At 38.9% G+C, this 12,563-nt stretch overlaps 3 protein-coding genes across 3 annotated transcripts; 1 reads left to right on the forward strand and 2 right to left on the reverse strand.

Annotated features, from left to right (window-relative positions):
• Nucleotides 1-75: 75 nt before the first annotated feature.
• On the reverse strand, nt 76-1,353 carry LOC114515908 (transcription factor SOX-9-like). The gene is made up of 2 exons (XM_028535226.1): nt 860-1,353; nt 76-748 (listed from the first exon to the last, which is right to left on the reverse strand). The coding sequence occupies exons 1-2, from the start codon at nt 1,351-1,353 to the stop codon at nt 76-78; spliced, it is 1,167 nt and encodes a 388-aa protein (XP_028391027.1).
• A 1,471-nt stretch (nt 1,354-2,824) lies between these two features.
• LOC114516355 lies at nt 2,825-5,850 on the reverse strand. Its single transcript, XM_028535805.1, has 8 exons — nt 5,483-5,850; nt 5,165-5,301; nt 4,651-4,821; nt 4,251-4,567; nt 3,872-4,143; nt 3,637-3,696; nt 3,400-3,542; nt 2,825-3,272 (listed from the first exon to the last, which is right to left on the reverse strand). Exons 2-8 carry the CDS (start codon nt 5,174-5,176, stop codon nt 2,886-2,888), a joined length of 1,362 nt encoding a protein of 453 aa, XP_028391606.1. The 5' UTR covers nt 5,177-5,301; nt 5,483-5,850; the 3' UTR covers nt 2,825-2,885.
• Nucleotides 5,851-6,862: 1,012 nt separating this feature from the next.
• LOC114516307 (drebrin-like protein A) lies at nt 6,863-11,217 on the forward strand. Its single transcript, XM_028535738.1, has 14 exons — nt 6,863-6,975; nt 7,089-7,144; nt 7,766-7,878; nt 8,118-8,192; nt 8,269-8,350; nt 8,480-8,538; nt 8,661-8,738; nt 8,814-8,900; nt 9,104-9,168; nt 9,321-9,453; nt 9,525-9,842; nt 10,009-10,140; nt 10,228-10,282; nt 10,370-11,217. Exons 1-14 carry the CDS (start codon nt 6,893-6,895, stop codon nt 10,507-10,509), a joined length of 1,476 nt encoding a protein of 491 aa, XP_028391539.1. The 5' UTR covers nt 6,863-6,892; the 3' UTR covers nt 10,510-11,217.
• Nucleotides 11,218-12,563: the final 1,346 nt, after the last annotated feature.

The raw sequence follows: 12,563 nt of genomic DNA on the forward strand, positions 1-12,563 counted from the left end.
TCATATGCTACATCTTCTTACATCAGGACACTGAAGATACTCTTCTACATAAAAATATTTAAAAACCGTTTAAGACTATCCATGACATTCATTTTCATCATCTTCTAAATTGCTAATATTATTCTCAAGCTTTGTGAAATTATTGCGCTCCTTTTTCAACTGTTTGATGTATTTTTCAAAATCTTTTCCATCACAACGAGTTTCTTCTTCCAAAATATCTTGTTCATAGTCGTTCACTGCAGGTAACATTGCGTCATTCATCAAACACACGTCATTTCTGTCTCGTCGACTTCTCTTTGGGCTTAACCACTCATCGATGTATTTATCCATTGTCGGATTCCCTGTTCCAACGTCTTCTGGTATCTCGTTGTCCAGTAAATCCTCCACAATACGCGACTGTAATTCGTCTTCTGACAACTCCGATTTTCTCGCGAGCCACAGCGGTCGTTTGACGTTCGGCGAGCTCGGAGCGGTTCGTGGAGGTAACGCCGGTCGTTCGTGGCCTTTCGCGATAATCTTCCGAGCAACAGGCGAGGTAGGTTGACTTTTAGATGTGACTGTAGTGAAGAGCGCCTTGCGGCATTTCTTTCCAGGTCGTGGCTGGTAAACCCAATTAGGATTATCATGTTTGTGTCTTTCCTTCAACTCGTTTGCTTCGTCAAAATAAGGTTTTTGTTCAATGCTCGGCAGCTCGTTCCAAATATGACCCAGTCTCACGCTGATCTCAGCATTACTGGCATTTGGAAATCTTAAAACAAAAAAAATCTTGAAACGAATCTCGAGTTTCTAGCAAACTTTACAAGCAATACATCATCATTGCTACTACCTCTTTCTTAAGAAATGAAGAGTCCTTGTTTACCTTTTTGCAATCGAAGCTCTGTTCTTCTTCGCCCAAACCATGAAAGCGTTCATGGGTCTCTTCACGTGAGGTCGATTGCCATGGTGACATTCCACCTGCAAACTCTGATAAGTGAAAGGCATTCTGAGGAATGTCTGACTCATTGGGTCGGTATCAGGCGGCGTTATCCAGGCTTTGAACCTTGGCTCGCTTTGTGATTTTCTCGTCAGGTCACTGGCTTTCAGCGGCAGTGTCGTTGGTGGTGGGCAATATGGATGAGGTGTTGGTGGACTAGGTGTGTCAGTCTGGTTTTGCATTGTTGGTGTTCGTGATGGTGGTAGTGTACTGGCAGCTACACTGGCTGGTGTTCGTGATGGTGGTAGTATACTGGTTGCTACACTGGCGGGTGTTGAAGATGGTTTATTTTCTTGAGTGGTGATAGGCGACCTTGGTGTGGCGGTTACGTTTGGTACTGTTGGTGACTGTGGTGCTTTAACAAGAGATGGACTGGTCATGTCTACCGTTCTTGTTGTTCTCGATGAGGTTATTGGCGACCTCTTACCATCTTGAACTGTATGAGCTGTGATTATAGTTTTGGCTGTTTTAGGCGTGTATCAGGTAAGATTGGTGTTTCTGTTGTTACTGGAGGTGAATCTGGTGCATTAGGTGTTGACCTTGTTGATACGATTGATAACAATTTAAAGCCAGAACGGATAGGGGTGGTTGTTATGGATGGAGAGGTTACCTCCGGTTTCGAGGAACAAACGTCTGGCATTTGTACGGCCTCTAATCGTTCAGAGAAGCAAACTTGATTTGCCGAACCATTACCTTCCTCTGAACAAACACTGTCTTTTGATTTTGCATTCCGTGAGGCATTTCTTTCGCCTATTAACTTCGCAGTTTGTTTGTTCCCTTTTTCCAATTTCATCACTTTTAGGTTTGTTTGCTTCTGAGGTCGACGTTCAGTAATTTTAATATTTTGTGATGAGGTTGAGGAAATCGTGTCCTTTTCATCACACAAGCAGATATGTTTTTCACATTCCTCTTTCAACGATTTTTCTGATTCTTGCAATGACTTGAATGTAAAATGTTCGATTTGCACCGAATAATCGCAAGAGGTGTTTTCGGAACTATTTTTCTCCCTCATTGAATTTTTATCAAGTTTCTCGCTAACCCTTTGGTCTTCTCGACCTTTTTCTTCCATCGTTTGCCGTGTAATTCTTTGATTCAAGTCTTTAGATGCTGTTCCAGGACTCATTCTATTTAGGAAAGTACATCAAAGCAAATTATTTTTCTTTATTTTCGAAAAGATCTTATACTTCTATACGACTTCTCCCTTTCACTGAAGGTGGGCCTGTCTTTATCGAAGTAGTTTAAACTATTGCTGGCTTTTATAGCATTTGAAAAGCTCAGAACGGAATGAAAATTTTAACATACCTGTACTTGTAGTCGGCATGGCTTGATACAACGTTCGTAGTGTGCGCGTTTTGCTCTTTCAAACACTGCTTAGCCAAGGACGTTTTAGACATTTTCACTTTTGAATATCTCCTCTCGTTCGTACGTTTTCCATTTGAACTTAGAAATTGTTTAACAGACATGGATAGTTTCCATAACCGAATTGTTTTTCACAATATGCGCTAGCTAGCTAGCTGTCAATCATTTCGGAAAGAGATTTGGCTTTCTGTCACCATAGCAACAAGATTTAAATGACCAAGTGACGCATTTTGTTGCCAGGTAACAGAAAAGACAAAATGGTGACCACGTACGGAAAATCAAAAATATTCAAAGATAGTGATTTTTTTAAAGATGTCTTTGAATGGTGTTATAAACGACTCTCTGAATTCAGCTAATATGAGTTGATTCGACGCCTTAGTAATGCATACATAATACATCACTGTTATGCGCAGCTTGGCCACTAATATAAAACAGACTGATAGCGCAAACTCACTGCACACATATACCTCGCAACATATAATTCAATGTACAATTTTATATTCATATATAATTTAACATATTTTTCATTATTTTTCTTTTTTCCCAATGATCTCTAAAGCTTTTTGGATCGTCTGTTATTTCTTAACCACTTCGTACTGAAACAAGAGAACAAATTCTTTCCTTTCTTTCTTTTTTTGCTTTGCTGTTCAAATTCAAAATCGTGCGGTCTTTTCAAAGATGATTTAGTTAAGCCATTGAGGACAGGCTCTTCATTACTGTCTGAACTGTTGTATTGTATTTCGCTTTTGGGGACATTCAGCAGCGTCTTACTTTCACCATAAGTTTGATACTTTTCTTTGACATTTTCAGGATCAGTTTCATCAGCGCTGTCACGATCTCTCAAAGATCGGCGACAATTTACACAAACCGGTCCATTAGCATTGCTTGAAGATGGAATGAGATCTCTTCGATTGGGTCTATTTTCACGAACTCGTATGTTCTACAAAAGCAAGAGACGATTCATTAAAACAATGTATATTTTTGGCCATTACCATAGATCTTGCGCACAGAAATGTAACGTATCAGTTTTGCCGAAACAACACTTAACAGTTTGTCTTCTCGTTTACCTCTGGTTTTCTATTAAATTCTCTGGCTTCTGGGGTGTTCATGACTGCAAGACAAGATTTAAGCGTTTTTTGCAGCAAGACAAAGTAGAAAAGATGTTCCATTTCTGCTTCGTCAAGCCTTCCATGAAACGTCCAATTCTGATCTGGAATAAAAGCCAAAAAGGTCATGGCCCATGAAAACACTTAGCTAGTAGCTATGACTACACTTTTACTTTCACAATTCAGTTCGTCCATCACCTTGTGGAGATAACTTTTGCATTATCTTTTCAAGAATGTTTCTCGTAGAGGGACGCTCGTCTGTGGCCAAGACAGAAAAAGCAAGTTTAGAAAAAGCGATAGTTTTAGAGTGAGTGTTTTTAAAATATGATGTTACACTGATGTCAACCAGTCAGGTACTTAGCAGAGTAGGACTCTAGCTTTCTAGTTTAATGCTCTATCATGGCATATTGGTTGCCGAACGTTAAAAACAAACCTTCATCAAGCTCTATAAATTTACTGGCAAAAGTTATGAACTGCATCTCGTGTTTCGCCTGCAATTCCTGGACTTCATTTCGAAGCGTTTTGACGGCTTCATGCAAGAAAGCAACATGATTTCCATTCTCATCTCGTCCGCTCACATCGTGTTCATCGCAGGCTATCGTGACGTCTGACGGGGACGTACTACTGAATTCACTCTCTCTTGCTGAGAGAGACGATGATTTTGGCGTTGTACTGTCACTACCCGAAGACAAGATCTTGCCAAATCTATCAAGCAAAGACAATTGTCACGCTTCTGCCACAATCGTATATTGTATTACTATTAGCTTCAGTTGTGAAATGCTATGCTCAGCTATGCCCATGAAGAGACTGACCTGGGTTGGTTGATCGTATGGTTACCATCATTTGTTTCGTGATGTTCAACCACTGAAGCAGTGTTTACAAACAAGCCACCATTCTCTGTGGTTTGTGGATCATTCACATCCCTGCCGTTCTCTGAAATCTGTAATTTCGTGAGTTCGTCTAAAGTGTTTGCACTCTGAACTAACGCACTACGAAAACTCCTGATTGATTCATCTTCTGTGGTACTGGACATCCCATAATCCTCTCCATTCTCCTTGCAAGAATCCATCATTGACAACAAACTTTTGACAAGGTCTTCAATAGCCAATACAAGCTGCGTCGACAACACCTAAGAAACAGAAGATAAAATGCAACAAGATTTCTTTCCTCTTCCCACCAGACCCCAGCGTCTGTACTATCATCAATCACTACCTCTGCTTTTAGTAGATCTTCAAGTATGACCCGCGGATGTCTTGTTGGTGAACGAAAGCGCCCTGCAGGGGATGCACTGAGCAAGCTTTGGAAACTCTGAAGTCGAACTCGCTCGTAAAGACGAACATCCGAGGTATGCGGTGACAGCATTAAGCTGGGACTGCAAGATTGCTAAACAGTTTAAAATACAATTCTTTATACTTAAGTGAGTCAAAACACAAAAGGTGCCTCTATATTTTAGTCCAGCTAATTAAAAGACGAAAGTTCGTGAAGCGACCGAGTTGCTTCTAGAGCATGCGTACAAAGATGCATCATTGTCAAAACTCAGGTGAAATGTTGGATTGTTTAGATCATAAATAAATTTAAAAGCGTGTTTATTTATAGGATCAAAGGCTGAATATAAAATTTTGATGTTGCTCCTGATAAACTAGTCTAAGACATGTCTCGCATCCAATTATGAAAAAACCACAACGTATTTCAAAATATAATTAAGGGAAAGATATACTCGCTCCACCTTTTCAGACATTTACGTCAATATTCTTGATCGAGAAAAACCAACGCAGTAGGCATATCGTTTGGGTTTAACAGCATCCAACTACACTGACAAGAGCACCTGCGTCTAGTGTCATATACAGCAGCGTTCTCCGTTCTCTGTGATGAAAAATAGATTGTTATAAAAACTCCAATGACAGAAGAGATACTTTAAAGTCGATAACTTAGTAAACTAACCGCTTGAAGTAGCACTCTCATGTCTTATTCACGGTAAAGTCAATATAAGGTTAAATGCTAAATATGAAAGTATAATATTCGATAAAGTTGAATGAACACTTACTTTTACCACAGCTTTACAATACAGAATATATCGCTATGGACCGGTCTGTTTAATTTGTCTAGCAATAATTCTCCCCTTTCAGTTATTCACCTTACCAAAAGTTCTCGACAGACTCCCAAGTCATTCGGTCAATTCACTAACAAAGTTCACACGGAAATCGTCCACTCAAAGGCAGATTGTATTTGTCAGCATCGGGTAACAACGCTATTTGCATAATATTTATGTACACATAAACCTATATACATATTAACCAAATGGTCCCCACTCAATGTTTTAATGGAAGGCAGATTGTTCTAGCAGAAAGCTTGTCACGCAAGGTTGTTGGTAATGGCAGAGTCAGGCAGACTGGTAGTGATGGTCAAAGATCTTGTTTTAGTTGTAATCTGAGATCAACAAAGTCCTGTGTATATCATTATGATTTTTGAATGTCTATTTTTTGATTCAGCGATCATTCATTGAGCAATGGCGGGAGAAACGTTTAAGGAGAAATAAATAAGATGTCTTCATTGAGATTTTAGCGACACTTCGTAGAAAGCACTGGGGGAGGGCAGGTGCCCCACTTGCCTTTTCGAGGAGAGGCATGGGGTCAAAAGATGCCATATCTATCTAAAAGATTGCAGTTCTCAATTCTTTAATTAGCTTTAGGCAAGGCTAGATAGAAATGCAGGCAATAAGCTTAAAAATATTGCGCGATTGTTTAGAGGAACACCTTCAGACAACGAGGTCAATCATTTGGCATGGAAACAACATGATGAGACGGAGGCTCAACTGCCGACGTTTTGCAAAGTGCAAACACTCTCTATGCGTCGTGCCCTTTCATGAAAATCTGTCCTCTTTTGGCTTCCGATTGTCCCAGCGATATAAATTAACTATAGATTCTGCCCCTTGCTTGTCAAGGTTTCCCAAAGTTACACGAAATATATATCGTGACGTCATTTGGATATTAATGTCTTTATACTAAAAATGGACGTTGATTTCATATCGCTCAATATCTTGTGTTTTCTGCAAATTCAGTTCCTGCTCAGCGCTGTAGCTACATATGCTCACTACCTTTATCTGCCACCGAAGGAGTAAAGATGAGGCCTATATACACTTCGTTCCAACATTTTCTCCTTTTGATAGATGCGATCGAGTGAATTTTTGGCGAATGTAATCATATCAATACTATCCTTATATTATATCCAAACATTTACGTCTGTAAAAATAAAAATCGACATGTTCTCTCTTAGCTTCTTTATAATCGCTTTCATTTACTTTTCAATCACTTTTTCTTTTGCCAATAAACACAAGTAATATAATTCAACATCCATTCTCTCTTTCCCATGCCTCAGGATGGTAAAACAAGATACCGGAACTGGGCCACACCCTTCGTAACCACCTAGTTCCGCACTCCATCTTTACAAAATAAACATGTCTATCGATTTAAAGACGAACAGTGCCAGCCTTTCAAAGGCTTGGCAAGATATTTTTGATGATAAATGCGAAACAGATTGGTAAGTAATCACTCGTTAAAGTTTGAACGTTTATTAACAAGTTTATGAGTTTAAATGGCTGATTTAGATGTCTCAATAAATTCGATCTGTATATATTTTCATACTTTTAATAGGGCACTCTTTGGTTACGAAAAGAATACCAACACTCTTAAAGTTGCCGACACTGGAGGTATTTTTCTTTCTCGATGATGTAAAACTCAATCCAAAAAGCTTTTCCCAAACTTTAACCTGTTTTATTTTGATACAAGATAATTTGTTTACATTTTTAATGTTGCAACATGATTTGGAATATTTCGTTTTGTCCCAGGATTTCGCTTCACAATCGTTATGATATCATTAAATAGAAGCTTTAAAAGCTAATTTATAGTTCAAAAGAACTCCAAAAATAATATTAGAATGTATCTGTCCATTGGTCTTCAAGGATGAAATCAGTGAAATTGTGTCTGCTGGATTTGCGATTTACTTCCGGTTTTAATAGTATTTTTAAAAAAAATTTGACTGCTGTGTCTATTACCCAATACTTGAATTTTAATAAATAGTTGATAAACAACTGTTTAAAATGTAGACATCTCATAACCTCCAACAATGTGGCGATGGTGATAACAAGCTAGCAAAGTCAGCATGTTGCATCATGATAACCACTACTTCCTAGAGCAAGCTGTAACAATCCTTGAAGTTATTACTTCATACTTTGTGATATAGCGGACAACTAGTTGAAATATTTATAATAGTAAATACTTCACTATAATGTTTTGTATATCACTGGATTAAATCACTTTATGATATTTAGATGGAGGTTTTGAAGAACTTAGTGATGAGTGGAACAGTGGTAAAATGTTGTATGCTGGCTTGAAAGTTATTGATCCTAATACAAATCTACCAAAATATGTTCTGATAAACTGGGTTGGTATTCTTAAAATGATATTGTGTTGGTAATATATAAACATTATCACCACATGGAAATGTGATGATAATTGTCGCCATTAATAATCATTCACATTATTTTCAGCCTTTGATTAATCCTATCCCACAAACCTTACCTGTATTTATTCATGGTCTTGATACATATAATGTCATAAAATCTACAGTTTGCGCTATTCACCAGTACCAACCATAACTATCTTATCATTTTCACATCAAAGGTGGGTGAAGGTGTTCCATCATCAAGAAAAGGAACATGTGCGAATCATGTCAGAGATGTGGAGAGATTTTTCAAGGTAATATTACTTGAATGGTAACCAGTGGATAATTTGGTAGTACTTGATGGTCGTACTCGTTACACAATTCTTTCAGGGACATCATGTGGCAATAAACGCTCGTAATGATGATGATGTTGAAGAAAGTGTTATCATTGAAAAGGTTAAATCATCTTCAGGTAAAAGGATTTGATATACTCCTACCATGACTTGTACACAGTTGTTTCTCTGCCTAATGCCAGATGCTTTATTTTATAAATGGTAAAGTCAAAGTTAGTTGTTTATCAGAAAACTTCTCCTTTCTTTAGGAGCCAACTACAGTTACCATAAAGAAAAGGCCAGACCAGTTGAAGCACCCACTGCTGTGGTAAGTTTGACTTACTTGATGCTCTTTCTGATGTGCATACTGTGTACTCTAGTATAATTTATATGCAATTTTCTACAATTTTATTTCGTTTTTATCAAATTTCGTTTCTTTCGACATGCCAGGGTTCTGTTTACCAGAAACAAAATGTACGCAAAGACACGGATATGGCTAAACGAAATCAATTTTGGTCGCAACAGGAAGTAAGGAAGGACACTTGACAAGTGTTTTCATACATTTTGGGAGTGAAAATTGATGATTTTGTTTACCGTCGACAGATAGATGAAGCAAAACGTCAAGACGAGGAAGCCAAAAGCAAGACTCAGACGAAAGACGAAGCCGAGAGAAAGCGCAAAGAGAGAGAGGTTAGTTTCCGTTTCTCGACTTTTGTAAAAGAAGATGCAACAAGCTCGTGAGTTTGCCATTGACGTTTTACGAATAAGTTGGTGTCTGCCAGAATGGTGAACTGTTTCCATCGAGTTTTAGATGGTCTAGTGTTGCTTTTCTCTTTGTCTCTTGTGCTAAAATCACTTGAATTGTAACCGAATTTCCATGTTCTATTTCATAGCTACGAGAGGCGAAGACGAGAGAAGAACAGTTCAGAGAAAGATCAAGAAGCATTGACGAGAAGAGGTGACAAATAGACGTTTATTTGCTTGTTTAGGATAACCCAGTAAGGCCGTAAAACCATCGACTAAAATTTTGTGTTTGCATGCAGTATTTTACATATGTTCTGCGAATATATATCATGGCCTTTTTCTTACAACTAAGTTTAATTCATGCAGGAAACAAGAACGTGAAATAGCAAAGAAGAAGGAAGAAGAAAGAAAGGAGAAAGACGCTGCAAGAGCTCAGGCTTATACCAAGGAATACGAAGAAGATAAAGCAAGAGCCGCGGCTGCCGCAGGAAGGAGAGAGGTTCGCATTACGAGTTTTTGTTCAGCAGAAGCGTTTGAAACGGTAAACAAAATCTTTTCGTTGGATTTCAGGAAGCTGCGGACATGATCAGAGCCGGGAAGGCAGCCAGACCCCAGCCCCCTGCTCCACAGGCGCGGCCACGTCCAGCTGTGCCCGAGCCGGAACCGGACAATGAACCAGAACCTGAACATGAACCTGAACCTGAGCCTCGTTATTCACCAGAGCCTGAACCGGAGCCTCGTTATTCACCAGAGCCTGAACCCGAGCCTCGTTATTCACCAGAGCCTGAACCCGAGCCTCGTTATTCACCGGAGCCTGAACCCGAGCCAGAACCAGAACCCGATCACCGTTATGAACCGGAGCCTGAACCCGAGCCAGAACCAGAGCTGGTAGGTGTCGACCGCGAAATCTCGCTGTGTTGTCAGTGTTTTCATCTTTTTCTAATTCCAACGTTAATGCGTATCCCCAACTCTCTAAGTCATGGCTTTATGTTACAGTACAACTGTATCTTCTCTGACTCAGATCTAATCACTTCTTTATTTTGTACCTCGTTAGGAACAAGACAATGAGTATGATATCCCGGAGAGCGGTCCAGTTACTGGGGATCCGTCAGCTGGATATCAAGACCAACAAGATGACGAGAATCTCTATGACAACGCTGACGCCATAGTGGAGGGTACTGGTCAGGTGAGGATTTTCGAATACAATTTGTATTGCAAACAAAGTTAAATAGCACGCTAATGTGTAATGTACTCTCGTTTAATGTACTTTTAGGAAGAGTCAAGTGGCGATGATGTTCGTGCGAAAGCATTGTATGACTATCAAGCAGGTATGCTACAAGTCTTCCCCTCCCCTTCCCCCACAAAATTGCATTTTCCTGCGCGTCACCATTAATAATTTTGTATAAATTACCTAGCTGACGACAGCGAGATCACGTTTGATCCAGGTGATATAATAACGGAAATCAATCAGATAGATCCAGGTTGGTGGCAAGGTAGGGCGCCTGATGGTTCATATGGCTTGTTTCCTGCAAACTATGTAGAAATCATTGATTGAAATATGGCATTATAAACAAGAGACCGCCGCATTTTGCCTGCTCCATGGTTGTAGCATCAAAACTTTATATTTGTAGGTTATTTTTTTACGTTATTCAAATTAATACCAAAACAATAATATAAACAGATAATGGTCTAGGTCTTGAAAGTTGAAACAGGGCCCGGGGTAGGCTTGTTATCAACTTCCTAAAACCGAAAGTTTGAGTTGATTGAAAATATACACCACCTTCCATTCGTTTCCAATCAATCAGTTCAATTCATTTATTCGTACTAAAACTCCTTTTTAAGCAGGTTTGCCACCGGGCCACTTGTTCGCGCCAAGCGACTTCGAAAACAAATTTCGGTAATGTGATTGGTTGAAGAAAAAAAATCCGTTGCAATTTCTTTCTCATTAGCCAATCACATTACGGAATTTATTACCGCCATGCGAACAAGCATGGCCAGCGGATCACAGCATTGAATTAAAGAGAAGAGATGTCTACTCTTTGATTAATTTATATGCGCGCTTTGTATTTGTAATGGAACAGAAAGTGCAACTGACTGCACTTATCTTAAAGCTAATGTCGCACTGTACTATGTTTAAAACGTGATTAATAGTTGAATGCTAAATAAAACAAAAGTACGAAACAGTAATTGCACTGTAAAAAAAGTAATTTTTGATATAGAAAATTAGTTGATAAATGAATGAGTTCTTCTTTGAAAAAGAGTTGTTTGTTTTGTGAATGACACTGTATAAACACCGTGTTTGCCTGAATGTAATTTATTACCCTATTTGTACTTGTGGATGTCCTTTCAAGGACGGATTAGCGGAAATATACTAATCCATATTTCATGGTATTGCTTCTCCATGCAAACTCTGGCTTGACGAGTTCCTGTATCGGTGCTTCCAAGGCGCAGACCATTTTTCACACTTGTCGTTTTTATCTCCCCAAGTGTCAATGGTCCTGGAGAGCGCTCCGTACGCAATCTCTGCGCCCCTGCTATCTCCAACCACAAACCTCAATATGACACACTGATTTTGCTTTGAACAAGACAAAAATATGCTACCGGATAATGCGGTCTTGCACTGCCTAAAATAGATGAGAAAACTTCTCGACGTTTCGACGCTTGTCAGAGAGAATATGCTTGAATTCTGAAAATATATTTTCGATGATAGATAATGCATGTAGAGTGCTGTTGGTTTTGAAATTCCCACGATGTTCTGTATAACCTGCCCACGGCGATAACACCAGCCCACGCTGATAAAGAACGTGTCACACAAAAATAACACCATAGCCACCGGTCATTCAACCCGGTTCAAGGTAACACAGGAAAGAATGCAGACAATCTATACCAGAAATATCAATGATGCATATACCTTGATTTCGTTATCCAGCAATCCATAGATAAAAAATCTCACTTTTCTTTTATTTTCAACTAGTAAGAAGGAATAGAGAGTTTTGTGGCTAACGACAGGAATTTGACGTTTGGGACAATACGAAAATGGTTTTAGCTCTCTCTCTCTATAGTATATATAGTTCACTCTAATAACTTGGAGTACTAGGCCGAGAAATTGAGAGATACAATAGCTTTAGGGTATGGTGCAGGTGTGGTTAGGGGGGATAAGAACAGGGTGTTGAAAAGATTGCAAGTAATGTACTCTCTAGTCAAATTTAGTGCCTTTGTAATAATTGCACAACCAAATTTAGCTGTGATATTATCAGAATATCAGCGTATAGTAACCTGTTCATTACACTATTGTTCACATGCAAGTAATATTATAATTAATTGAATGTATCTAATTATCGCCATATTATATGCATCAGTTTTTCGCGAAAGCGTGTGGTAGCAACCGCGCGGATTTTCTGCAGAAATATTCGTTGTTTTAAACGACTTTGTTAAAGAGATAAAACAGCTGACCAAATTGTTTGTACGTAAGCGAGACATTCTAAATCATTGTTGCTAAAAATGTCACCAGGTTCAAAGGATGCCAACTACTGTGTTAATAGGGTGAATAGAGGTGTGACATGCTGTCATAACGCGTTGTTCTATATTCAATGTTGAGATAAGGAAATT

Source organism: Dendronephthya gigantea, unplaced genomic scaffold, assembly GCF_004324835.1.
Source record: "Dendronephthya gigantea isolate DGI-Jeju-01 unplaced genomic scaffold, DenGig_1.0 000005F, whole genome shotgun sequence".
Lineage (NCBI taxonomy): Eukaryota > Metazoa > Cnidaria > Anthozoa > Malacalcyonacea > Nephtheidae > Dendronephthya > Dendronephthya gigantea.

What these genes read in the sequence shown, in the direction of transcription:
- LOC114515908 (XM_028535226.1), bottom strand. Translation starts at nt 1,353, where the DNA reads ATGACCAGTCCATCTCTTGTTAAAGCACCACAGTCACCAACAGTACCA. An exon ending in AGAGCTTCGATTGCAAAAAG is followed by an intron (nt 749 to 859) that starts GTAAACAAGGAC and finishes TTTTGTTTTAAG; the next exon opens with ATTTCCAAATGCCAGTAATG.
- LOC114516355 (XM_028535805.1), bottom strand. An exon ending in AAGATCTACTAAAAGCAGAG is followed by an intron (nt 4,568 to 4,650) that starts GTAGTGATTGAT and finishes TCTGTTTCTTAG; the next exon opens with GTGTTGTCGACGCAGCTTGT. An exon ending in ATTTATAGAGCTTGATGAAG is followed by an intron (nt 3,697 to 3,871) that starts GTTTGTTTTTAA and finishes TCTTGGCCACAG; the next exon opens with ACGAGCGTCCCTCTACGAGA.
- LOC114516307 (XM_028535738.1), top strand. Translation starts at nt 6,893, where the DNA reads ATGTCTATCGATTTAAAGACGAACAGTGCCAGCCTTTCAAAGGCTTGG. An exon ending in AATTTTGGTCGCAACAGGAA is followed by an intron (nt 8,739 to 8,813) that starts GTAAGGAAGGAC and finishes TACCGTCGACAG; the next exon opens with ATAGATGAAGCAAAACGTCA. An exon ending in TAGTGGAGGGTACTGGTCAG is followed by an intron (nt 10,141 to 10,227) that starts GTGAGGATTTTC and finishes ATGTACTTTTAG; the next exon opens with GAAGAGTCAAGTGGCGATGA.